Source organism: Durio zibethinus, chromosome 24, assembly GCF_047325235.1.
Source record: "Durio zibethinus cultivar Kanyao isolate XHJ-2024 chromosome 24, ASM4732523v1, whole genome shotgun sequence".
Classification (NCBI taxonomy): Eukaryota; Viridiplantae; Streptophyta; class Magnoliopsida; order Malvales; family Malvaceae; genus Durio; species Durio zibethinus.
The window spans coordinates 1,754,558-1,781,479 of NC_143185.1; the positions used below are offsets into that span (position 1 = coordinate 1,754,558).

Consider the following 26,922-nt stretch of genomic DNA (forward strand, 5'->3'; position numbering starts at 1 on the left):
AATTGGTTAGCTATTGCTTAGGGTGATTCAGGCTCGATTAAAAACAAAAACTCTAAGCTTAAGTTACATAGGCAAGAATGGAATCGAATTCGTGCATGAAAAATAAAATTCGATCGAATTTGAGTTGAGTTATAATCTGACAGTACATTGACTTGATCTGACTTTATTACACTCCTAGTGTCTATTTCCAGTTAGCACATGAAATTACATATACAGACAGAGAACAGTGCATCATCAAAGCTGATATTCAGTCAGTGAAGCTCTTGACCTGATAAGCTGTGGAACCAATTGCAACTACCCATCTTTGTCGCTTTAAATCCAATGATTCGAACTCATCATCATTCATTCTACATATTTTGTGAATGATAGGTGAGCAAATTAGCATCAATGACAATCGCAAGACTGTTACCGTATATGTTACAACAGCAGAACATGTGGTTTCCTCCAATCTGCATAATGCCACATGCACTTATCAGTTTGATTGGAGCAAGCCGTCTTATGCTGCATGCAAAGGAGGCAAAAATGGAAACTGTAATAAGAAACAGTAAGCTCAGAAAAGAGGAAATTTCTATTGAATACACGACAGTGATGCCAATCCGATAGCAAGAAGAAATCGGATATCAATGTAACCATGTGAACAAGTCAAAAACTACTAACCTTGGAGGAAACCATGCTCATAGTTCGTCTATTGGATAATGTAAAGCTCTTGTTTAGCTATAAAGTAGCGACCAAAGAGATTTCCAGGTTCCATTATAAATTGTTCCTTGAATGTGCCCATTTGCTTACTAGGAATATCAATAGAAAGATCCTTAAAATTAGGCATGCCTTCTACTTGTAAGCCATCCCCGCAGATAAGAAACTGGTTTCCAGTGATGAAGGATCCTGAGACACGGATCGCAACTCCATCCTGACCATGAGCACGGCATTGAAGTTTTTCTACAACATGCACGAGTTTTTCAGGGGGCCAGTCACCTGCCAATGTACCCCGGATATTGGACAACATTGCATGGATATCATTTGGACCAACGAATTGCTTCCCTGAGAAACTGAAAAAAAAAAAGGAAAAATCCTCTTCATAGACATAAACCATAAAGGCACAATGTGCTGCCCAAGTAATTTTAACCAAGTTCAAACATGTTTCATAACTAAAATACTTTCGTCCACCACAAGCAAATTACTTTTGCCACCTGGGAATTCAACCATAAAGCTTCCTAATTAGCTTCTGCAGAAATGTTTCCAATTGAGTTTACTCTAATGGGGTATTTTATCACCATGGTAATACATTTGTTGGAAGAATAAAAGTTAATTTTCTTAGAATCATAATGTCCTTTTAGCCTGAAGGGGACTAAAATGCATGAAATATCTAAGCATGGGGATCATTCTGCTGATTGACCATGTAAACAATTATAGGAAGACTATCACTTAATACTTCGTTACCTAAAAGTTGAATCTTCATTGTATAGGGTCCTTGCATGCTGCCAGGTTTCGTCAGGTCCATCAAATAGTAAGTAATAGTGTATTGTCAGCATCTGATCATGTAAATATGAATGTTAGTACCCATTAAGCATAAATAAAAAAGATAGGCCTCCTCAAGAATTTGTCAAATATTATACATAAATTCCAAGTTCCAGTAACTTTTCTATGTTAAATCAAATATTTTGACTGGAACGCTTAATCATAGCATAACTGGATCATCTGTTTTATCTTACCTCCAAAGTTTAGAAAAAGTTCATTATGAATGTCTGTGTCAGATACTGAAAGTACTCAGATGTAAACAAACTAATAATTAGATAGATCAGGAGATACCAGAACACCTGATTTTCTAGTCACCCTCGGTGAAGCAGGCCCTTTGACTACTAGGAAAAGAAAAATTCTTTAACATATAGATCCACTAACCACCATAAACTATGATTGATATTCTAACTTTGGCCATGTAATCAGCACCAGGGTTTCGGGTTCTACACCCCTAAACAAGTAAGAACCTAGAAATGCTAACATACAAGTCAAAATGATGTAGATGCCCGATTCTGAACATTTTATGTAGCAATTTTGGGCTATCTTTGAAGTTTAAATGTCTCAAACTTCATGCCTACATCCAATGTTATAATTCAAAAGATGAAAAAGAACTATGAACTCTTGCTCAAACATGTGTGTAACTGTCTGAATGTAATGTAAAATAAGAGTCAATATACTCACATCAGCCAAATCTTTCAGCCTTTGAGTTGGATCAAAAACAATTCGAACAAATGCTGCTAAGTCTACTCTAGCATGCTCCTGCTTTTTAATAAACGGGTGCGAAAGAAGCTGCAATCAGACAACATCAATTCAACATACGTTAGGTTTGAACTGTCATATATTCGTCATGTGGAGTATAAGTTACCTGCTCAGCTGTTGGCCTGGCATCTGCATCCTTCTGCAGGCAAACATCAATAAATGAACAGAACTCTGGCGAAAATTTGTGTTTTGGTGGTGATGGTGATGGATCATCCAATATCTTCCACGAAAATTCAGCAATTTTAATGTCAGATTAAAAGAACTAATAAATAACACAAAGTTTCAAGCAACGTTCAATGTGGAAAGATCTCTGTTGAAGGCATAGGTACATTACCTGCAACATGAGATTAACCGGTCCTTCACTAGCTGTATATGGAAAATCTCCAGTGCCACACTCAAAGAGAGCAAGACCAAGGCTCCATATATCAGCAGGATAAGAATAGCTCTCATTTCGAATTCTCTCAGGTGACATGTATGTAACAGTTCCAACAAAGGTAGCACACTACAAACAAGTTAGAAGCAGTTGTTAGACATTTATAATAGATTTTAATAAGATAACAGATTATCATCTTCAAGAGCAACACTGGCGAAAATATCTTTGTAACAAACCAACATACACCAAAGGTAATGGCAGGAAAGAAGAAAGAAAGAACAAATTGATTAATATCTAATGACTAACCATTGCCATTGAATTATCTAGGCCAGCACTTATGCCGAAATCTGTTATTTTCGGCTCCCCCTTGAGATTTACAAGCAAATTTGCCGGCTTTATGTCTCTGTGAACCAAATGCCTAACTCCATGCAAGTAGCTTAGTCCCTTTAAAATAAAAGGATACAAGTTGTGGTGTTAACTTATATAAGAAACGCAACATATACAGGTCAATGGCAACCTCTTTCATTCAGAAAACCATAACTGAAACAAGATGAGATATTATTACCTGCAGGAGCTTCCGAAAGACAGATGAAAGGACTGGTTCCGGTATACTTTTCCGCAATCTTAAGATATCTGCCAGTGACCCTCCATCCATGTATTCTAAAGCAATGCTTATTTGCCCCGAGTCAGGGGAATAGAAAGCTCCATGAAATTCCACAAGACCCTCGGAACAAGGTGCCTCACAAAGTGTTCGTATTTCTGTCAAAAGCTGTTGTCTTTTCTCCTAAAATGCATAAAAGTAATATGGATGTAAGCCAAATCTACAAACTGCATGATGCTCTTCACTATTGAAACCAATCTAGCCAACTTTTAAGCAACAAACAATCACATCTTTGCGTCAAAAGTACCTTCTCAAATATATTAATTTTCTTCAAGGCAAGAATCCTATGAGATGGAATATGCATAGCTCTCTGAACAACACTGCTCGCACCACTACCTATTGCCCCAAATATCCTCATCTCGTGAGAAGCACACCGATACGTCTTTTCACCTTGATCTGTTTCGTCCACAGGCGAAGATGTGCATTTTTGCAAACCAAGCTCATTGATGTTGTACACTCCATATGATCTACTCAATAAGTTGACAGTTCCGCCATCCGACAGCTTCACACAATCCAAAAAGCATGTAAGAATCAAACTCACATAAAACTCATCACAAGGTGAAGCTTACCATGTAAGAATCATAAGGATCTAGTGTTGATCCAGGCGAGAAGCCCTTCTCAGCATCGAACAAAGGCGCTAGCTTCTTCCTTAACTCTTCTAATCCCGCCATTATAACTCACTATGACAGTAAAACAGGCAATGATGCATTCCTTCTCACACTGTCCAAATGCAGAACCAGTCTCATTTCCTCAAACATCTTGAAATAACATGTCTTAACAAACAAAAAGTTCCATATCAAGAATGAAAAGAAAAAAAAGAATTGTACATATTTTACCGCCCATTATTTCCATGTAACCAACCATGATTCAGAAATCTAACAAAATTAAAAGGAAAATTCTTCTGTAATTATCATCTCATGGCCCATCAAAAGACACAATGACCCAATTCTAATTCCCATGAATCAAAAAAAAAAACCCAGAAAAAATTTCTTCTAAACAGTTGATCTTGCATCAAAATTGGAAGAAAATATAACAAATTTGGAAATTTCTATAAAAATAACGTCAAATTCAAGTTCAAAACTTTGTACTCAGCGAATGCATGACCACTGTAAATCCAAATTCAGACAAAACCTACCTAAAAAAAATTTCTACTTCAAATAGAATAATTACAAATAATGTTATGAAAAAGAAAATTTATATATAAAAAAAAACCCTTACAAGTTTGAAATCCGTACAGCCAAGTTTTTTAGACAATTTCCATTTGTTTGCTACTTTTCGTAGTTTGCGTCTTCCCCATCCGACACACAATCCAGTTCAGTTCGTTGAAGTTATGTTCTCTGCAGTTCTTTGACCAATCACAGAGGGCCACGTAATAAATTGTTTTTTGCATTTTTAAAAAACTCAGTGCCGAATCTCGATTCTCATGTCGAAACCAGGCCCATGATCTTACATTTTAGGCCAGTTCAAGCCCACGTTTCGCAGGGCTCGATAAATTTATATCATAAAGGCCAATTTTGAGCCGAAGCCCAATTCAGTGTTCATTGATCGGGCTGCGTCAAAGCCTGAACTCGGGTTCTGCCTACGCAGGTCGATCGATTTAGGTGTGATATTATGAAAAAATTATTTTTATATTTAATATTTAAATTTTTTAAAAATGTATTTTAAAATTAAAATTAAACTAAAAAAATTTTATTAAATAAATAATATTTCAAACCTTAGTCAAACTTGAACTCAAAAACTTTTATCGTAAATTTAATTTGATTTGAACTTGTTTTTAAATTTATGATAAAATAATATGACACGAATATTATATAAAAATAAAATATAAAAATTATACGATTTAAAATTTTAATAATAATTATGTATAAATTTAATAAAACTAAAAAAATATATATTTTATTTTTATGTTTTCATATTGATATAACTCGAGATATAGAATTTTCATGTGAATTATTATATGAATACATAAATTTTAATATTTACATGATACAAATATATAAATCATTAGATCTATTTATCTTATAAGATAATCATGTTGTCAAGCTTATAGAAAGATTTATTCGTTACTTATATTAATAAATTATACATTATTTTGGATCACCAAAAAGAAAATATTATTCATGAAATTAGCCAAATGACAGCTTAAAAAGATAAATATTACATAAAAATCAGGATTAAATACATTTTGTGTGTTAAATTTTTTTTTTTTCAAGGCGAAATGGGATAAAACGAAAAAAAGAAGAGAAAAACCAAATTGGGTTTGAAATTATATCTTGTATCACAAAGTCAACCCACTTGCTTGGACATGATTATTGAAAACTCCATCATAATTATATTGCTTTGAAGTAGAATCTTGAAATTGTGACTAGAATTTTTTTGAACTTTATTAATATAAAGAAAATACATTAAAAGATTGGATCGAATCAGTAAAATTTGTTTTAATATAAAATAATATAGAATTCACTAACAAAAGTTAAAATTGTGGGCTATATAGAACTGATTATAAGAGACTTTCTTCTATTAAGATTATGTCATGTATGTGTGTTTAATAATATCACGAAATATAAATTAAATATCACATTTTAATATAATTATATAAATTAATTAGATTAAATTTTATTATAATAAAAAATAAACATATTTATTATCTTCAAGATTCGTCCATGAGGAAAGGATATTTTAATAATTAAAATTTAAAGTTTCATTTTGAAAGTCTTGAGTTTTATTTTTAAAATGAATGGAATAAAATTTAGAAATGATATTATTTAACCTAATATCAATCACGTATATAAAAATATTTTTTTTCCCAAATGGCCGAAGATTTTTTTTTTTTTTTTTTGTGGTTACCGTTTTTTAATCAATCAAACTAAAACAATTGAAATATATAAATTAATAACGAGTAAAATAAAAATATAGTATAATACTCAACTGATCAGTGCAATTCAACATGTGAATCTTTGAGCCAATAATTGTATAGCTTCTCTAATCATTAAGGCCACCGTTTTTTATCATTTGAACTTAAAAATATTCCTCTTTATCTTCTTCATTCACCCCCCAACTTTTCTCCATCATCCATCACAATCTGCCCCAAATGATAATATGCATTGAATAAAATGAGGCAAGAATCAATGAATCATGAAAAACCAAAAAAAAAAAAAAAAAGAATCAATGAATTATAAGTAGTCTTCTTTTCACATAAATTTAAGGCTAGCCAAAGGAAATAATTTTTATATTATAGAACTTTTCCTAAGAAAATTTAAATTCCCATTTGATTTTGAGTCTTCCAATCTTTTTTTTTTTTCTTTGTGACCCTTACATTGTGTTTGGTAAGAGGGAAAGAGGGAAAAAAAAAGGATGTTGGATGAAAAAATTATTATTTTATCTTATTTTTTTGTTTGGTAGAAGGAAATAAAAGAACAGAAAGAAAATGAGAGTGGATTTGAACATTTCTTTTATTTCCAAATCCAATCCTTCCAAATATTAAAAAAAAAAAAAGCTCCTTTAAATTAAATTAATATTTTCATTTATAACTTTACTCTTAATCTTTTTTTTTTTATATTTTATTTTTCATTTTTCATATCAAACACAAATAACTTTCAACGTTTCACTTATAATTCTTTTTACTACAGTCCCACAATTGTTCAATTATAATAAAAAAATTATATAAAAATCTATAATTTATAAGTATGGGCTATACTTAATATTTTATTGGACCCTACATAATTATAAATTCTAATTGATTAAGCGTAAAACAATTATTGTAATTAAGTGATATACTCTTGATTTTTTTTTTCTTAATGTTTCTTTTTTTATTTTTATTCCTTTTACTAACTTCCTTCCTTCTTACCAAACATAACATTAAGCAATCATTGCGTAAATATTATGAGAGAAAAAGATTAATAATTTATACTAAGAGACATTGGAAATGCTGGGATTGTGGAGAATATTGGCACGCATGCATTAGAAAAAAGTAGATATCATATCCAATGTATCATAATCATAATCATAATCATTAAGCATATCTAAATTAGATTAATGCTTCTATCATTGGTTACACCAATTCCCTCTTTCAATTCAGAAACAAGTTATTAATGTGAACTAGTTTTAGGCTCTCATACTTGTCATTATCTTCATCATCAATACTATACATTTAATTAATTCTAATGGCAAGTCTAAAAACAGGCATAATTAATCTATTTATCATATGTCGCCACCTCCGTTAATTAACATTTGCAAAATTCATAATCCAATCGCACACCTTTTATTTTTCCATTTTAATATGAGAAAAAAAGTTGACTGCTCAATTTAGATTATACCTGTAAATATAAGCTTATTCACACATGCACGAAAATTAGAGGTGACACTGGTTTGATTTGGATTTAATTTGAATTTTTTGGATAATGCATAAAATTATAAATTTTTAAAATTTAATTCAAATCCGAACTGAATTTATATACGATCCGATTTGATTCGAATCGAATTTTACTTATTTAGTTCAATTTGGTTTATTGATTTTTATTTTTTTGTATATTATTTTAATATGATTCTTAATATATGTAAATAGATTTAAGTATAAAATAATTATTTTATTTTATAAAAATTTAAAATATATATATAAGTTAATAAAAATACAATTTAGTTCAGTTCAGTTTGAAATCCGATTCAAATATATTATATTTATATATATATATTTAATATTCAAACTTAATTCGAATCAAATAAAAAAATTAATTTAAACTAAACCAAACATTGTAATTTTAAATTACTTTTTAATTTTTTTGATTTTTTTTTACCATTCTCCATCGTTTTGGTTTTTACCTTTTTTTTTTTTCATTTAACTATCAATGTGAAACATGTAAAAAATTGTTGGCTACACATTGCTGAAATATCTTAGAAAGAGTTTGCAACCATATATATAAAATTTATCTCCATTGTCTTCACTATCACGAAATTCATGCAAGTAGGTTTTGTCGGATTGCCAAGCAAGGGACAAGATCTGATATAACACTGAGGAGACTGAAAATGAGAGAGACCCAACTCCCACAGTTTTATTTGGAATCCGTCCTTATATTATTTTCAGCTTGGTTGTCTGTAACTACAGTGAATAAAAAAAAATGATCTACATAGATGGAGTAGTGCTACTGTTCAAGCTGATCAATGGAAAAAAAATTCAATAATGGAAGTTAACAGTGAAGGTTTCAGAGTTTCATGCTAATATAACAGTTAAACTCAATGATAGAACACAACAGAGCCACAGTTTCTGAGAGTTGGAAATCAATGTTCAGTGTGGATAATAGTTCTTTAATGCACAAAATGTGTGATAAATAAGAAAAATTAATTAATTAATTTTCTTACAATAAAAAATTAAAGGGCTTAGTTTTTCATGCATATGTACATATTTCGAATGGAAATGCCTCATTTTCAAAGAGTTTACACTATGCCAAGAGCAAAGATAAGCAAACAGGTTGGTTGAATTGATATGGATTAAACAATTCATTTATAAGGTTTAAGTTCTGTTAGGGCAATTTTAGGTTAAAAGGACAAAATTTTTTTTTTCTTTATTAGAGGCTACCAATGGATAATTAAAAATATTTATAATTTTTAGATCGATATAATATGTCAAATTGACTTGATATCCATATTATCATGTTAACTCAATCATCTTATCATCCTATCCAAATGACTCATTTACTGATTTGTCACTCCTGAATGGATGATCGGTGTCTCGATCAATTGAACCTATCTGATCATAAATATATCAAATTATCCTAAAATCTCTTATTTTTAATTATAAATAAAGTAATAAAATACTATATAAATATCTTATACTCTTATTCTCTCTACTTTCTCTTTCTTATTTTCTTCTTAAAAACTCTCAACTTTTACATTTAACTGCAAACTCCCAATTTTTACCTTTTAACTGCTTTTTTTTTCTCATGTTTTTAGGATTTTACTCCTTAGCTTGGAGCTTGACACCAAATTCAATTTATGTTGCCGACAATTCTTTTTGATTAACCATCTGTAAATTTAATATAAATTTCTCTTACCTAAATTTTTAGTCAACAATGGTGCAGTAGCTTGGATAAAACTTAAGGTAGAACGGGTCTTGAAGCAGATCTTACGGATATCTGATTGATTCTACATAAATAAAATACATATACTCTCTGGCTAGCTCCATATTATATATACACATACCTACATATATATATATATATATATATATATAAAAGAATAATCGATCGAAAAGAATCTCTCTAACTATCCCCACCGGGAGCAGGCCGTTGAATGAAATTAATTAAGTGTTGATTGGATGATTCGTTGACATTTACAAGTATAAACATTTGTGCTTTGGCCATATACATGGCAACTGTGATTAAATTGCTAATTATATATATATATATATATATCAAGGAAAAGACTTCTGCAGATTGTTTAGCAATCCTTCTGATATGCTATTTGTCCTTTTCATCTTACCTGCCAAATGCCATTTCTTTCCTTCGGCTAGTTTATTTATTAATATAATAATTAATCAAACCTGCTATACATGATCAGTACCCTTATCTCTTACATGGTTGAAGTCAAATTTTTATTGGTATACAGTATACTAGATTGATCGGTACATTCTGGATTTTCTTTTCTTTCTCTTTTTTTTTTTTTTTTGAGGTTTCAAGTTGATTTCAGTACCATTTCTTGAACAGTGGTTTGATATTATTATAAGTGCAGTGTCGTAGTCATCATTGTAGCCCCATTTATTACACCTTGTCTTTTGCTTCTTTCTTTCTTTTTTTTTTTCATTGTTTCTTGCTGAAAATGCTCTTTGCCTCTCTTTTCTCCCATCTCTCAAACCTTTTGTGACTGTGTTTGCAGGCCTCCCTCACCTGTCCTGCAACTAGGGTTTCCTCTTTAAAAACACTCTCTCACATTCAATAATAAAACCTAATAAGGAATTTTTCGTCTTTCTGTGGCTGCATAGTCTTTTCCATTGGTACAAACCAATCAAAGAGACAGAGATATTGAAAGAGCCTACTCAAAGGGAAAAGAGGTATTATTCTTTTTCCTCCTGGTTAAAGAACCTAGTCATATATAGGTAACTACAGCTACAAGCACCCTATGGGATTAATGCTTTTATATTTATATATATTCTTCTTTTGCTTTTGCCCTTTCCTTTTGGTTCATTTTGACATACAGCATGATGGTTTTTACCATAAGGTCTGATCAAGCTTTCCTCACAAAAGAAGTTGAAAACAAATTTATAGATATAAAAAAGATTTACTTTGTTGGAATCTTGGGAACTTTTTGTGATCCTCAAAGATGGAAGGGCTGTTTCAATTTTTGCAACTGTTTGACCAAATTCAAGACAATCCTAGAGTCTGTGCATGTTAATGTAATGATACATGTTTTTGTTTCCCCTCAATTCTATTTTTTTTCTTGCTTTGTTTTTGACTTTTGGGTTTTTTTGGCTACAACTTTTAAGATGAAATGTTTCTGACAGTAGTATTTAAATTCAAGGTAAGCTGTTTGGCAGGTCAGAAAAAGCCAAAGTTGTTTGAAAAGAAGATGGCAGAGAGTATTTTTCTTTAAGCAATTTCTCATGAACTCTTCGTAGTCCTTAACCTAGCTGTTTCTCAAAGAAGTCTTGATATATTGAATTCAGAACTAAGGCCTTTTTCCAGTTTAACAAAGTCAATGAACTTCCAGCTTCCGGAAGAAAATCAAAGATATACTACTTAACTAATTTTTACTTTATCATCCATATATATAACCCCAAATTTGACTTCATGGTTGACTTGATGCATGCAATTATTTGTTGGTGAGAAGATGGCTTCTTCCAGCTATTCAAATTCTCCATGTGCTGCCTGCAAGTGCTTGAGGAGAAAATGCATGCCAGATTGTATTTTTGCACCATATTTTCCACCTGAAGAGCCACAGAAATTTGCCAATGTTCACAAAATATTTGGTGCAAGCAATGTTAGCAAACTGCTTAATGAAGTACCACCCCATCAAAGGGAAGATGCAGTGAACTCCCTTGCCTATGAAGCTGAGGCAAGGATGAAAGATCCTGTTTATGGCTGTGTTGGAGCCATTTCAGTTCTCCAAAGACAGGTAATGAGACTCCAAAGGGAATTGGATGCTACTAATGCTGATTTAATCCGATATGCCTGCAATGAAATGCCACCTGCAGCAGCATTCCAGTATGGAAGAAGAACAGCAACTGGTCATGGAGGAACTTCATTTAATCAAAATACTGGTTTTTACTATCCCTCTCAGTGGAATGACCATTGTGGAGACAATGAGAGATCAGGTGATGGAAGCATGTGAATCTATATCATGTAATTATTAATGTAGCTGTATCATTTTCTATGTGCAAAATTATTATAAGGTGGGAAGTCCCATTTAGCTGGCTTTAGGGTTTTCTAGTTATGGAATTTGATAAGGGACCATGTGTCATATCATGGTATTTTTATGATATGCCATTATATACCCTGATGAAATGTTATTCTCAGTGTCTTATTACTTTGTGAAAATGATCTCCATATATAACAATATCATGCGACTGTTCTTGTTTTATTCAGAGATTCTATGTATGTAACATGCCTCTAACTGAAGTTATCAACTAAATTATGTTTTAATTCATTCGTGAAGATCATAAGAGTATAGCTTCTGAGAAGGTTTCCAAGCTAGCATTAAGGTTCATTTTCCTTGGTGCTTGAGCTTAAGCAGCTTGGATAGGATATAAAAACCCATAACTTAAACATCTATAAGATAGCTCCATCTCTATTTTATCAGGCAAAACAGAAGGAAAATAAGGCTTGTAACACTTTGGATAAGAAGCTTCCTATCCTAGCTATATGGACACAATAAAAAAAAAAAGGCGACAGTGTTCAAAATTGATAAAAATTATATACAATTTGATTTAGTGTATCAATATAAATTATAATACGATAATTTTTATATTTTATATATATTTAATACAAAATAAATATGATACAAAATACATGATGTGCGAATTACAATATATATAGATAAGTACTCTAACCTATGGCTAAATTGTGGTCTTTCAAATTTATGTTATAATTAACTGATAGAGATACAATCATTTTGATGCTTTAATATCATATTGCCATTATTGCCAGGTTCCAAACTTTCTCGATGAATTCAATTTCTTCTCTGATCCACTCTCAGAATTTTCTTTCCTTGAAGGTACTGCATGGCAAACCAAGCTGTAAAATCCGAAATCTAACTTAATTGATTTATATAATCACTATGTGAGATCCAGGAAGTTTGAACCAGCATCCTCTTTACTGATCCCTTTTACTGTTGTAGTTTTCAGCAATCCAAAAGAGGATCTTCAACAAAAATTAAAGTGGTCCTTTTGTGCCATCATTGACCAAGTCACCAAGCAAATCTTCATAAGATTATAACTTTATTTACTTGGCTTCAAATAATTTAGCAAGTCTATACAAGTCAACAGCAAGGCATCTGGATTTATCGACAAATGATAGTTACTGGTAGTTGGTAGTATTAAAATGAAAAAAAAAAAAGTTATCATATAAGAGCAGCTCGCTGTTGTCAATCTTCTGGTAATTAAGGTAAAATAAACATCACCATCATTAAGAATTGGTAGTAAAGAGAAAAAAGCATAAGAAAAACTTTTTAACCAACCAAGGCATATACCATAGCCAATTAGCCATAGGACCTAAGTGTGAACAAAGGAAAAAAAAAAAAAAAAAAGAAAGAAAGTGAAAATTAGCTTTTGTGAACACCCAAACTTCAAGCCATTACGAACCTGATTTTTCCATGGAGACAGATAGTAAAAGTAACACTGTCAATTTGTTGGCTTACCTTACTATACGTACGTACATACATATACATATATATATATATATATATAGTGTTTGATGTAAAATTCCAATTAATTTACCAGTTCTCAACTGTCATTATCTGTAACAGTGGGAGGGAACAGGTGCCTACCCTTGTAGGGAGAATAAAGGGATTGTCTTCCCATGTGGAGGGTACGTGCAGCAACAGAAACTTAAATTGCAAGAAAGATCTTTAAGTTTTATATATATATATATATATATATATATATATATAATTTCTCACCTTTCTGGCTTTATCTCAAAATTTTCACCTGTAGACATTAATGGAGGAACAAAATTTACTGCTGATTCACATGGTATGGAAGTTATATATAGCCAGCCAAAATTATCATTATTATTAATTATTTAAAGATCCTTGGAACTACTGTTATGATTTTTTTTCTTTTGTCATGTATTTCACCTTCCTTAATCATAGTCAAAATCAATATTAACCATAAAAACGAATTTGCTTCCCTAATGTTTTGTCAAAAGTACTCATAAAAACTAAATTTGTTATGGCAAGAGAGCTAGCTTTTTTTTTTTTTGTCTTGGTTCGAAATTCAAATTAATTTGAACATTATGAAAATTTTTTTTTTTTATAAATTCACTTGATTTAATAATCAATATAAATAAATATGTTTAGACTAACGGAAAAAATGAATATATTAAAAAGACATTTGAATTACTAATTTTTAAAAAAATTTTAAGAGAGAAAAGTTTTTTATTGTCCTAGTTTTTCATTTTTTGATGCCGTTAAAAATTTTAAAAAATCAATAATTATATTTTCGTGAATTAAATCAAAAAATCAAATTATAAAAAATAAAATTTTCAGAGAAAAATTCTTTTCTCAAGCCTCCTTCCCCTAAAAAAAAAAAAAAGAAAGAAAGAATAGGAGAATCAAAGCCAATTAGATAAAAGCTTGATTATAAGAAATGTACTGTAAAAATGATATATATATATATATATTTATTTATAGAGTAAGGTCTATGATGCTGAAGGTTTAGGGAAATGTCTCCTACTCAATCACATCATTTTTTAGAAGAGAGGCAGTGAGGAGTGTTCATTATCTTTTCTTTTTTTTTTTTGTATTATCACTTTTAAATTGATTATTATATTAATTTTAAAAAAGAAAAAAAAAGTATAATATGACTACACTACATTTTCTAAAAGGAATCAAAACTATATAAATTATAGAAATAAAAGAGTTTTGTATTAGGCTATAAATAAATCAAATTTAAAAATATTCATTTCCGATTCATGTTCGTTAAAAAAATTATTTTATTTATTTATGTTCATTCGCTTAAATAATAAATTATTCATGTTTAGTTCGTATTTGTTTAATTAAATTAAACGAATTCGTTAATGAATATTAAACGAATATATTTATGAACATATATAAATGATCACATTTATAAACAATAAATAAATCATGATCAAATAAATTTAAATAAATAAACTCAAACAAATATAAACGAACCTTAAAATAAAATTAAGGTAAATGATAAAAAATATAATTTTATTAATATTATTATAAACGAATAGCAAACGATTAATAAATGAATAAATTTTAAATAAATTATAAACGAATTTATTCGTGAACATAAATAAAGGACTAAAAAATTGTTCATATTTGGTTCGTTTAATAAACGAATATACAAATAATATTCAATATTATTTATTAAGTTTAGTAAATGAACAAAAACTAAACATGTTCACGAACGATTTGTTGAAAGCTGTGTTTGCTTTTCACCCCTAGTTTTGTGTATACATGCATTAAAAAATATTATGTACAAATACTTATTACTTGAAACTTAGTTTTGTTTTTTAAGTTCAATTTCTTTTTTAGAAACCGTGAAGAAGCATTGTTACACATCTGCTTATTACAAAAAATTTTACTTTTAGATCAGTGCCTTTTATAAAAGGATTAAATCTTGATTGCTTGTTATGAATTAGATTAACCATAGTTACCAATGTGCAGGTGACTGAGAAATAAGGGAGATAAAAGGGGAAAGGGGAAATATTTGAGGTACAATTTGATGATCTCAAAACTCATTAATTATATGTGTTTTATTTAAGAGTATAATTGAGTTGAGTTAAATTATTATAATAAAAAATTCAAACTCAACTTAAAATTTGTTGTTCAAAACTCATTTCGAGCTCAATCAAGATAAAATCAAGTTATTTAAATTCACATTAAACTTGTTTAATAAAGAAAAAAGTTTGATTTTAAGTTCGATTATATGTTCGAATTCAAGTTTAGACTCGAATTGATATATATATATATATGAGTAAAATAATATTTTTTAATTAAAAATAATAAAATATATTAAAATTTAAAAATTTAATTAAATTAATAAATTAAGATATTTAAATTCAATTATTTTGATAAAATGAATTATATAAATTTAAACTCAAACTCAATTAAAAAATAATCAAATCCAATTCATTATACCAAATTTAAATTTTATTTAAATGGAATATGAATGATTTATAAAATATTAATATATTATTTATGCCATAATTTAATGGACATACAAAGGCCGGAGCACGCGCGCGCAAACTCGGAAAAAAGGTGTCAAAAGTTGATGTTAATAGCAGGCAGGCCTCAAAGCCATGGGTCCCCAAAGGAAAGAAAGGCATAATACTTTCGTTTTATTACAAGTTAGCAAGGGCCACCACACAACCGCCCAAGAGGAAAAAAAGGGGTCAAAAAGAACAAAAACTGACCCATGAGGTCCAAAACCAAAGACAGCTCTGTTCGTTTACAAATTTTTTGTATAACGTTGCAATGCTTTGGAGATTTTGATTGATTGATTGATTAGACGTACTTTTGGATGGGGCAAATTGAGGCCCTGCATTTGGGTCTCAGAACATGTCGTATGAACAGGCTCATTCTTTAATCAAATCATCAAATAACAAAACCTCAGCCATCAAAGATGAGATGAGATTGATGGAATTAATTTGTTCATTTTTTTCAACAGTGAAGAGATTTGAGGTTTCGATACCGATGACTCTTTGTTGGAAATGGCGTGTGGTGGGAACTTGTTTGTTTTGAAATTTTAGATATATATTTTTTGAATCAAATATGATTAATCTAACCTTTTAAAGATTTTATTCAAAATTTTTATTTTAAAATATTTATTTAAAAAATTTGATCTGAATTTGAATTAAATTCATAATATAAATCTAAATAAAAGGTTGTTAAGTGTTTTGAAATTTATTAAAATCCTCCATCCTCACCATTAAATATGAGAAAAAAATTAAAAAAATTAAATATTGATTCAAAATTATAATATTAAGTTTGATTAGGATTGAATTTTTTATTTGATTTTGATTAAATTCAGATATCAAATATATAAGAAATTTAAATCAAATTTTAAATGAAAAAGTAAAAAATAAAAAAAAGAATCCAATTAAATTATATATTCTTAAATTTTAATAAAATAAAATAAATATTTTTATATCTAAAACTATTTACATATATTAAAATTTCATATTAAAATAATCTATAAAAAAATAAGTTGTAAAAATTGATTAACAAAATCAAATCGATTAATTCTAATCCAATTGAATCTTATAAAAAATCAATTTAAATTAGGATCAAAATTTAAAAAGTTATAATATTATATATTATTAAAAAATTTAAATTAAATTAAATCCAATTTAAACCGTTGATATTACCGCTGCTCGCCACAGGCAATTTCCATTCCCCTTTTGGTTGGTGGAATAATCTTATTAAGGGTCCAGCAGCACCCGCACGTTGGCTAGTCATATGTGTCAATTTTTAGGCGATAGTCATATGTTTTCGTGGATAGTTGACCATGATGTAACCATCTTAAAATACCAAACGTTGTACTAAAAAATAACTAGCACGAAAGCCCTCGTTGAAGGTGTCAAACTAACCATCTCAACCGATATTGAATTTCTTCGGCTGAAAAAGAATAATATGAATCGGGCCTTAGTCCAATGGTTTTAAGCCTCGTGGGCTTGTTGGTGTCATCAAAACCTTGGCCTTCACAGGCCCAGATAGGCTAGCCACCAGGCCATAATTGGTCTACCACTCTTAGGTCATGACCAAATAGCCCAAAAATTGGGTGTATCAGGCCGATGAACGTTCGTCATCAGCTTCTGGTTGGAGGCTCGGAGCTTCCATGAAAACACAACCATAAGCAATTGGATATGGTCGATAAAGCAGAGTATTTAGTTATTGAGCTTCTTAGCCAAGGAATTCCAAGCTACAATTTTCTTGTCAGTACATTCATTGAGGCCGGTGATATGGACAAGTTAATGGAGCTTCAGGATAGCATGCTGAAAGTGGGGTTTGCACGTGATAGCCTAACATGCAACATGTAATCCATAGTTCATTGAAAGCTATGAGACGAGATTGGAAAAGCACAAGCTGCTAAGTGTAACTGAAAATTTCAACACGAGAAAAATGAAACAGCTTTCTATTTAATAATTTCAACATGGAAAGCATCTGTTACAAGGAATTTAGTTGCAGTACAGAATACCACGTGAATTTTTAAGAATAAAGTGTTCAAGTGCAAGACAACGTAAAACTGAAATGGGAATCAGTTCCCATAGATTTCTCATGTAAATTTTAAGTAATCTCAATGGAAATGTTGTTTACTTTTAACCCTTTCAGTCCTACAAAACTAATCTCAAAAGACGATACAGTTTGCCACTCAAGTAACCGTTAACCTAGTGGTGGCAATTAAAGATCAGAAATTTCCATTTTTACATATCCCATGCATGAAACAAGATATTCTGGAAAATGAAATTTCAGCTATTGAGAATGAAAGACTCCTGAAAATTAGAGGTGAACAGATTGAGCATTTTCTCACTGTACAAATCCAAAAACAGCCCTCATCCTCAACATGCGTCACGTTTAGTACTCTTTCACACTGGCCGTTGGGGATGGAATATGGTCTGAAACTTCAGCCAATTCCACATGCTCAACAAAACTCTCTCCATCTGAATTCTCAGATTCCCCATTGCCTGCAGCAACAACTTCCTGGGAGCTGCTTGCTAATTTTTCTTCTGTACGGACATCAGCTTCTGAAGGCTCCTTTGGCATGGAAGATGAAGTTTCTTTGCCAGTAGGGTCATTGCTAGAATTGCTAGATGTCATCCATGTAAACTGCAAATTGTTGCCTTGCCAGCATTTACCATTTACATATGCCCTTTCTGCCGAGTGGTGTGTGCTGTAAGTTATAAGAGCTGAGCAATTCTCCAACACCCCCGATCCCATATCATCATCTTCATTTTCCACATCTTCTAGCTCCACAGAGAAAAGATCACCATATCGTAAGAAGTGCTCCTTCAAAACATCAACCTAATTGATAGACAAATTTCAGTTACCTCTCATTGACAACAAAGAAAAATGTAAAAGCCAATTGAGTTTATGCCATTAAGTGAAGACCTTATATTTAGATACAGAAGAAAGACTTAAGCCGAAAATTTTAGGTAAGTTAAAGGGCTAAGAACACAAGCCCCTGATAAAGAAGCCATATTCCTACAATTACCCAAGGGATCAAAATATTCAGAGGTTTTTTTCTTTTCTTTTCTTTCCATTTTTATAAACAGCACACAAAGATTATACTCATATTTTCATCTGCAAGAGCATAAAGCTCTCTATTCATTATCAAATGCCTTATGCTATGCCTTCCACTTTTGGAATAATTCATCATTACAAATAACTAGACATAATAAGAAGGCCCGTTGTTTGTAAAATGTGCTATTTTCATCTTTTAATTTTCAAAATGGAATAGAAGAAGAATCATGCTAAAACCCATCATCATAAAAATGGAGCAAATAAAATTTTCTCAGATGAGAAAAAGGAGAGAGAGCAACTCACATCCGCAAAACCGGAAGGCAATGGTGGAATAACTCTAAAAGCAGTAGGTCGGTTGTCCAATTTGTACTTATTCATCAGGAATGGATGCCCTACAGGTGCTGACCGACAAAACTGCTGCTTTGAGCTCATAGATTCCTGCAATGGCATGGCAGTACTCGACTTTGGACTGTGAGACACAACATTCTCTGTTGATTTGTTCTTATCTGTCATCGCTACAGTGCATGGTGTTGCTGCAGAACAACCAGGTTCAGAGGAACTTGCAGTTGAAGCTTTTGCAGGATCAGCTGCAACTCCCACTTTTTGCCTCTTAGCAGCTTGCTCAGTCAGTAGATCACCTTTGACACCACTAGACTGAAAAAGGTTGAAATAGAAACAAATGTTAAACCTGCCTAAAATATGGAATAATATCCCACATTTATATTTTGAAGCCCTCGTGTACTGTTTCATCATTCTCGCTCAACTTGTGTCAGAATGTGTATCTAGTCAAACTATTGAAACTAAAAGGCATGCATGTTTGACAATGCTCAATATGCAATAGCTAACAGTGAAGTTTTTCATATCACTTAGCTATAGCATTCTGGTTCATTAAAAAAATACTATGAAAGCATGCAACTTATGAACCTGATTTCTACACAAAATGGTTCTTGGGACATGTAAAATTACTGGAGAAGTGCATATTTAGGAATATAGTATATAATGGCTCAAAAAAAGGTAATATAGTAAAGAAAGTTCCCAGTACTTGTCTCTCAAGTTTGTCCAACTGGCGCCGGAAATCATTCCGCTTCTGCTCCAGCATTTCCTGCTTCTTGCGTAGTTCCTCTTTCATCTGCTCCAGAGTCTCTATCTTTTTCTGCAATGGAGGGGGAATCTTGGGACCATTCATACTAACAGACTTAGGGGAATTGAGAGAAGGCACATCAGCACCATGGACAGCATTGCTCTTCGGAGCAACAGGTTGAAGATTATCCTTTCCTTTATTAGCAACAAGCTGAGCTGGAATAACAGAAGCTGTTAGACCACGTGAAATTACTGATAAGCTGCTGCCACTGTTTAGGCCATCATCAGGTATGCTATCCCGATTAGCCCACCAGAGCTTAATAAAGCGGTTACCCATTACAGCATCAGGTGACTTCAGAGCAGCTTCTGCCTCTTCCCTCCTTGAAAACTGGATGAAGGCCCGTTCACTATTTAAGGGAATATAAATGTCAATAACCTCTCCAAACTTACGAAAATGAGAAAGAAGAGCCTCTCTTTTGTTGCTTTTCATGGGAATCCCATTGACAAAAAGTGTACGAAGTGCCTTTTGAGTTGGTTTTCTGCTATTCCGCAAACTATCAGTCTGTGACTTGAATGATGAATCCATAAGTTTGGAGCCATCATCCTCACTGCTGATCCGCTTCACCTGATGGGAAGTGCCTTGAGAGCTAGGAAATGCTTCTTGTTCTTCCTTGGTTTCATTCTCAAGATAGTCCGAGAGTGTGAGATCAATTTTATCTTTTGTGTCTATTCTACTTCTTGAGCTACCAATTCTACCCCAAACGGACAAATTTGTGCCCTGTGACCCAGTGCTTCTAATTGGCAATTCATTATCAGCACTATCACGTAATCTGCCTTGATGATGATCAGAGATATCATTGTTTAGCAAGGGTTCCATTTCGTCAATCTTGGGTGAATGTGGTCCAGAGAGTGCAGTTGATGCTCCTGGTACATTGTTATTCCACAAGGGTTGATCAGGATCATACAAATCAGCACCACTTGCACTAGCAGAACCAGTATATGCACCATTCAAACCTAAGGCATCCTTAGTCATTCCAGGCTTGCTACTTTTGCTATGTATACCCTTGTTGTTCATCAAAGCGGTTGAAGGAGGAATACCTGAAGGTAGTGGTCCAGGTCCAGCAGGTGTTGCCAATAGTTGTGCACTTGGAACTGTAACAGGAAGGTTAAACTGTGACAGACTCTGCAAATCAGAAAAGATGTTATTGTTGACATGAATACATGGGGAATGCTAGCTGTTTCTTGTTGATAATAAAGAATCAAAGCCGAGGAAGGAACTTTCCTACCAAGGCAATATGGATTTCATAACAGTGTATGCATTATGAATGAGACGATCAGTTAGATGATGCTACAAATTGGAAAAGAAGCCACTCCAGCATGCAATACAGATCGTGGACAAATACCCATGATGTTAGAAAAGTCTAATTGCAGATATCTCTATTAATGTAATCTATTTAATCAATGCTTAAAGCAGAGAGTTCATCTATAAGCATAAAGTTTCTTGATTTGTGTAAGTAACCCCAACGTACTATTCAGGGGCTTCCCTTCAAGAAGATACTTAAAGGCCAATAGCAATCGAAGCCAATCTAGCAAAAAGAGTAGAAGCAGGGAATATATGTGGTATGCGTGTTACTTTTGTTGGTTAAGGGATGGTTGAAAAGTAAATAGAACATCAGCAAAAGTAGAAGGAAAAAAAGGATGACAGCAAGTACAGTTACTAGGTGTCATGCAAAAATATTAGAAAGTAACATGAGAATATTTTGCAAAATTAGAATATTTACACTAAAACATAACAACAAGGCTCAGGTTAAAGCCCTGCCTCTGGTGGTAGTACAGCATTATAATGTGGGTACATAGCCAACAAGCAATTAAAAGGAGTTAAAATGGAAACATTGCCAACAGTCCTAGGGTCTGTTGGTAGAGTGATGGACTTTTAGCTCCAGATACCAGGGATCAAACCTTGGCAGCCTCAAATACCAAAAAAAAAAAAAGGAAGCATTAACAATTAAAAAAATCTTTAACACATTGTTCATCCTATACTTTTTGTTGGTGACCAGAGAAGATAAACTGGATGAATATGGCTACCTTCCTGGCTATCCTCAGTGAAATTACATTGCACACATAACACAATTTTGTAAAGGCTCATGGAAAACTGTATAACCCACCATATGTCAGAATCAAGATAGATGTTAGCAAAATGCATACCTGAACATCTTCAACAACAATACGATTGACACCATGCTCCATTGGGCACATGTCTCCTCTTAGACAAAATCCACGCTCCTCAAAGTCTCTACAACGTTGGCGAGGAATGCCCACATTCAACGAAGAATTCATTGGTGGCCTGAGCGCCCCTTGTAAGCCAATAGGATGGAGTGTATCTAGGCCACCATTTGGTATTCCTGGCATAAGCCCAAAGGCACTCCATGATGGGCTTTGTGCATTTGAAACATTTGGCAATCCCCTTCCTGCAAAAAGACTTGGAGCAACGGATCCTGGGTGAATCATTTGAGTAGCAATATCAACTGAGTTGAACCTAGAATCACGTTGATTCCAAGAAGAGTTATCCCTTCCTCTTCCCCTACCAGGACCAGAGTCTCCACTAAATGTTTGGTTTGACCTAATTCTCTGGTTCAGATCCAAATGTCCTCGGGGAAGTGATGCTAATCCAGGGCGTCTTCTATCAAACTTGGATGTCAACTCTTTGTCTAGAGGCAAACTGTTATAATTTTTCCAGGTTTCACCTGCTTGAGATTCATTTTCTCTGAAAGGATGCCCATTTTCAAAAGGTTTATTGCGCTTTCTGTATGGCCTTGTAAATAGTGGATCCAAAGAATCTCTCTCTAATGATTGAGAACGTGTATCCCGTTTACGATGCTTATGGTTGCGATCATCATCATCCTCATCACTGACTTCTTTCTCCTCAGGATCACTCATGCAATCAGGAGGAGAAATACCACCAAGCTTAGGCGATGAATCTTTCAGCTCCATTGGATCCTTTTGAAATGAATAATAAACCTGTACTTTTACAGCCTGCAAAGCTCTAAACTCTAACCAAATGCAGCAGGCAAACAACTTGAGAAGCAATTTGAAAGAAAACCTAAGAATATAGGAAAGAGTTAAGGTATGTAATAACAACATAAACAGTATTGAAGAAAACAATTTATGCAAAAAGCAAATTGAAATTGCAGTTGTAAAGGACATTTACATCAATGGAATGCCTGAGGGTAAAAGAAACATATTAACATTCAAAAGAAATAAAAATGTAGTAATCCATAGCATCACAGACAACAGAATATAAAGTATACTACGACTATTAGAATTGTAGTAATCCATAGCAAAAGATATGCAGTAATGCTAACCAAACACGCATTGCACCAAATGCTGGTTCACCAAGTGGACATATCAATATGGTACAGATGTTAAATTCATAAACAAGTAAATTCCACCTACTCATGACCGTATTGTTTTGCTAGATATTCTGTTTGTTCCTTAAGCAGGTTAACACAATTTCAAATGCACTAATTATAACAACCACACATCCAAATGAAAGTTCATATGCCCCACAGTCTCAAAAACCATAAATCAATTTTGGGCAGCAAGATCAATGAGCTAGCCTCTATATAAGTCGCTTGCATTTCCAATGCCTCTGAATGAGGCTCCTGATATTACAATAACTCCATTTTCTAGCCCACGATTCAACTAAGGAATATTAAGTTCAATGTAAACAAACTGAGTTTCTTTAGCTTTATGATGAGTGGTTGCCATAGGCCCATATCAGATACTAGAAGTCAGTTTTCAAATTCAAACCCATCTACCAATGTTAACACAAACCAAACAGATACACAGCTGTGTCACTATAGTTTGACTCTTGAAAGTTGGTATGTCCAAAATCTAACAAAACTCTTTGGTCCCCATCAAAAGCATCTCATCACTAACTTAGGATATCAATCTCATGTTATATTGTCTACAAAATATAACTTGTATAAACTCCAAAAAAGACCTTATGCTCAATAAAACCAAGTCATTCAAATGCCTCAAACTCATACTAACATAAATGCCAAAGAACATACCGATCAAATCAAACGCCCTAAACAAAAGCACTATTTGAACATTGATGTGGTTTTCATGCTCCTTAAACTCATACCAGAACTAAAGTTACATAAAATAGTTGCAAAAAGTCAATGGAACTTCTTTTTCTCTCAAAATGCTTCAAACTTATCATATTAGCATATAATGAATCAAGCCTACCAAGCATCAGTAAACAAGAACTAAACAAAACAATAAGCTGCCATTCGAGCTAGAGCACACAATGGTAAAAAAATAATTTCCATTCATCCACACACCAGTAAAAACCCAATCCTAGAAATTCGTATATTCGTATCGTGTAAAATACTAAAATTTGTGTATTCATGCCATGTTTTACATGAAAATTGCATGTCACAATTCATGTTGACATAAAAACATGAAATATGTGTTTTTTTATTTTGTTAAACCCATATATAGTTATTGCCAAAATTTTAAACTGTATCACTTTCGTGTCCCTTTTTTGTATTATGTTACCGTATCGTGTTTTAGAAAATAACTATCAGCTGAAACTCAAATATCATTGCCCACAAAGGAAATAAAAAAACCCGGCCCAATAATTCATATTCAGCAATTAGTTATTGCATCAAAACCAATTATTCAATTACACAAAAATTTCACTATAACTATTTTCTTTGATCTTTGAGCATGAAATCTGATTTCTCAAACCCTAAACCTAAGGAAAACAAGTCCAGTAACAAAATCGAAACCGCTGAAAACAGCATTTTCCATTTAAACTACAATAAAGCTAAAAGCGACGTAAATCAAAGAAAAGCAAAACCTAATCCAAAACCTACTAAAAAAACATTAAAATTGAGCTCCTAAACCTATGGATTTTCACAGTTTAAATCAAAGAAATGCCACTAGACCAAATTCGAATAATTAAAAATAATAATAATTTAGGTTTCGCAGAAAATTTTTTAAAAAATTTTATATATTACTGAGCAAAAGAAAACTTACAGAATATTCTAGAAGAATAGAAGGGGCAATGTCTTCGGAGCTATCACTTGATTCGTGATTGAATCCGGCCCGCCGTTGAAATGAGAGAAGGTAATTTAGGAGGCGACGGAGGGGTATTTTGGGAAGAGAGAAAAGAGAATAAGTCGGAGAGATGGGAAGGCGGGGGAAGGCAGGATCGTAATAAATTTATAATCGAGGGGTAATTTTAAGTTGGAGGTTGTGAGGAGGATAAGAGATTGCAAGAAAGAAAGGGGTTTATGAGAGTATTTTGGAGGGTTTGAAGAAGCTGTATGAAATTAAAAAAAAAAAAAAATTACAGACGAGATTTTGGAAAGAGGTGAAGAGAGAGACAGAGAGACAATGGAGTCTGAAAAAAGAATAAATAATATTTTATTTGAGGATGAAATCGAGAAAGGGATATTTTTATTTTGTGCACCATAGTCTTCTTTGAATTTTCATTTGGCTCCCATCTATTTTTTAAAATTTGGTTAATTGGCCAATAGAATTTCATCGTTTCGATCCAATTATTAGTTTCTTGGGCCATTTGGGTACACAGGCTGCATACAAAAAATTTCTTTTTTTTTTTTTTTTCTTGTTCTCAGCTCTTAATAAAATATATTAAAATCTTAACAAATTTTTTTTTTTATCTTTGTGAAAAATTTAAGTAGAGTTTAGTATAATAAACATAAATTCATTTTTTTCTTAATTCAATGAGCAAAATATGTCTATTGTTAAACAAGTTTGTTTATTAATAAATTATACGTAACAAATTCAAATTTTAATGCAATTTATTTATATTAATTTTAAGATTAAAATTAAAATTTTTATATTTATAATTTTTTTTACTTATCTCGTATTATGACATTTTAAAATAAAATCATGCGTAATTAAAATTATAATTATTCAAGTTAATTATGCGAGAGAAATGCTATTTGACTGGAAGAGTTAATCAAATTTAAGAATTGAATTTATTTAATTTTAGTAATATGCAATTTAATCCTCCATCTTACCTACTTATGCATTACTGTAATTTATAAGAAGTCCTAATTGATCACTGACTTTATTATAAAAAAAATTGTAGAATGAAGTTTTTTTTTTTATCTTGATCACTGGCTTCATAATCTCGTTTAAAAACTAATAAAGCCCTAAGGTTTTAATGTAAATATATTATCAGCCAATTTATGCTCGATTAATATATTTAAAAGCTTATTAAAAAATTTAATAACTTTCAATGTAAACTTGATTGAGATATCTAAAAGCTTATTAAAAATTTTGATTAAATAATTTAAATTCATTTAATATAAGTTTATTATTAAAAGATTAAAAATATTAATATTTTTAAATATTAATCCACTTGAATGGATGGGTTATCTAGGCCCATTTTTAATGAATGGGTTAATCCAATTTTTTTTACTATTATCTCTTAATTTTGAGGCTCTAGCCCCAAAAGGATTATTGGCAAAAACATGTTTTAGGCCGAAAATTATTGGCAAAAGTTGGATATTGTTTGTTTGATAATGTATAGGTAGAAATTTATTTTTGATTACATATTTGAAATAAATATCCATTAAATTATTGTTTATTAGTTATTAACTATATTCTATTTTATTTTAAAGATAAGACTGATCATTAATTTCAAAACCAATTATTTTGAATTACTAAGAAATTTCATATAAATACACACACATCTAATCTTTTTAATGTTAGAAAAACTCGTCTCACGCGAGACGAAAGCTCAAGCTCACTTAAGAAATCTCAACATGTCATTTTTAGTGAGCTCGTGAGGGCGCCTCAATGTGACTACACATATACATGTGTCACCGATCGCGCACAAGTCCTAGATAAAAAGGGTCGTATGACGGGATTTGCTTGAGATGATACGAGCAACGGATCAGGAAGGATCGAAAGCAAAGCCTTAAAGACACATATTTTATCCAAGTGTGCAGGCTCAGGGCAAGGTTGGAGAGCAAGATGAGCTGCGCGGTGTTAAGAATGAGGACCACTCATTGGAAAGTTTTGGAACATTTCAGAATGTGGTGTGGGCAGTTGGGCACAAAAGGATCTGGAGAGGCCT

At 32.0% G+C, this 26,922-nt stretch overlaps 2 protein-coding genes and 1 pseudogene across 9 annotated transcripts; 1 reads left to right on the forward strand and 2 right to left on the reverse strand.

Annotated features, from left to right (window-relative positions):
• Positions 1-78: 78 nt before the first annotated feature.
• On the reverse strand, positions 79-4,610 carry LOC111316625 (mitogen-activated protein kinase kinase 3). 6 transcript variants are annotated; one of them, XM_089753634.1, is made up of 12 exons: positions 4,527-4,610; positions 4,145-4,183; positions 3,878-4,028; positions 3,556-3,810; positions 3,213-3,431; positions 2,954-3,091; positions 2,609-2,776; positions 2,381-2,494; positions 2,197-2,304; positions 1,438-1,529; positions 658-1,046; positions 79-501 (listed from the first exon to the last, which is right to left on the reverse strand). In XM_089753634.1, the coding sequence occupies exons 3-11, from the start codon at positions 3,977-3,979 to the stop codon at positions 686-688; spliced, it is 1,557 nt and encodes a 518-aa protein (XP_089609760.1). In that variant the 5' UTR covers positions 3,980-4,028; positions 4,145-4,183; positions 4,527-4,610; the 3' UTR covers positions 79-501; positions 658-685. The 6 variants fall into 6 exon arrangements, with proteins under 6 accessions (XP_089609760.1, XP_089609761.1, XP_089609759.1 ...); XM_089753635.1 differs by having other exon boundaries at positions 79-529; XM_089753633.1 differs by having other exon boundaries at positions 4,136-4,183.
• Positions 4,611-10,045: 5,435 nt separating this feature from the next.
• On the forward strand, positions 10,046-11,880 carry LOC111315917 (LOB domain-containing protein 25 pseudogene; annotated as a pseudogene). Of its 2 annotated transcripts, none has more exons than XR_016333302.1 (2): positions 10,046-10,350; positions 10,818-11,880. The product of XR_016333302.1 is annotated as an LOB domain-containing protein 25 pseudogene, transcript variant X1 (transcript). The 2 variants fall into 2 exon arrangements; XR_016333303.1 differs by having other exon boundaries at positions 10,048-10,350; positions 11,127-11,880.
• Positions 11,881-17,933: 6,053 nt separating this feature from the next.
• LOC111316627 (zinc finger CCCH domain-containing protein 41-like) lies at positions 17,934-25,199 on the reverse strand. The gene is given in 6 exon segments (XM_022918657.2): positions 17,934-18,062; positions 18,064-18,503; positions 19,026-19,376; positions 19,765-20,985; positions 22,008-22,902; positions 24,849-25,199. Coding segments are annotated over 5 exon segments (2,820 nt in total). The 5' UTR covers positions 22,794-22,902; positions 24,849-25,199; the 3' UTR covers positions 17,934-18,040.
• Positions 25,200-26,922: the final 1,723 nt, after the last annotated feature.

Coding starts and splice junctions, on each gene's coding strand:
- LOC111316625 (XM_022918656.2), bottom strand. CDS start 3,979: ATGGCGGGATTAGAAGAGTTAAGGAAGAAGCTAGCGCCTTTGTTCGAT. Junction 3,432..3,555: donor AAATTAATATATTTGAGAAG/GTACTTTTGACG, acceptor TATGCATTTTAG/GAGAAAAGACAACAGCTTTT. Junction 2,305..2,380: donor CCAGGCCAACAGCTGAGCAG/GTAACTTATACT, acceptor GTCTGATTGCAG/CTTCTTTCGCACCCGTTTAT.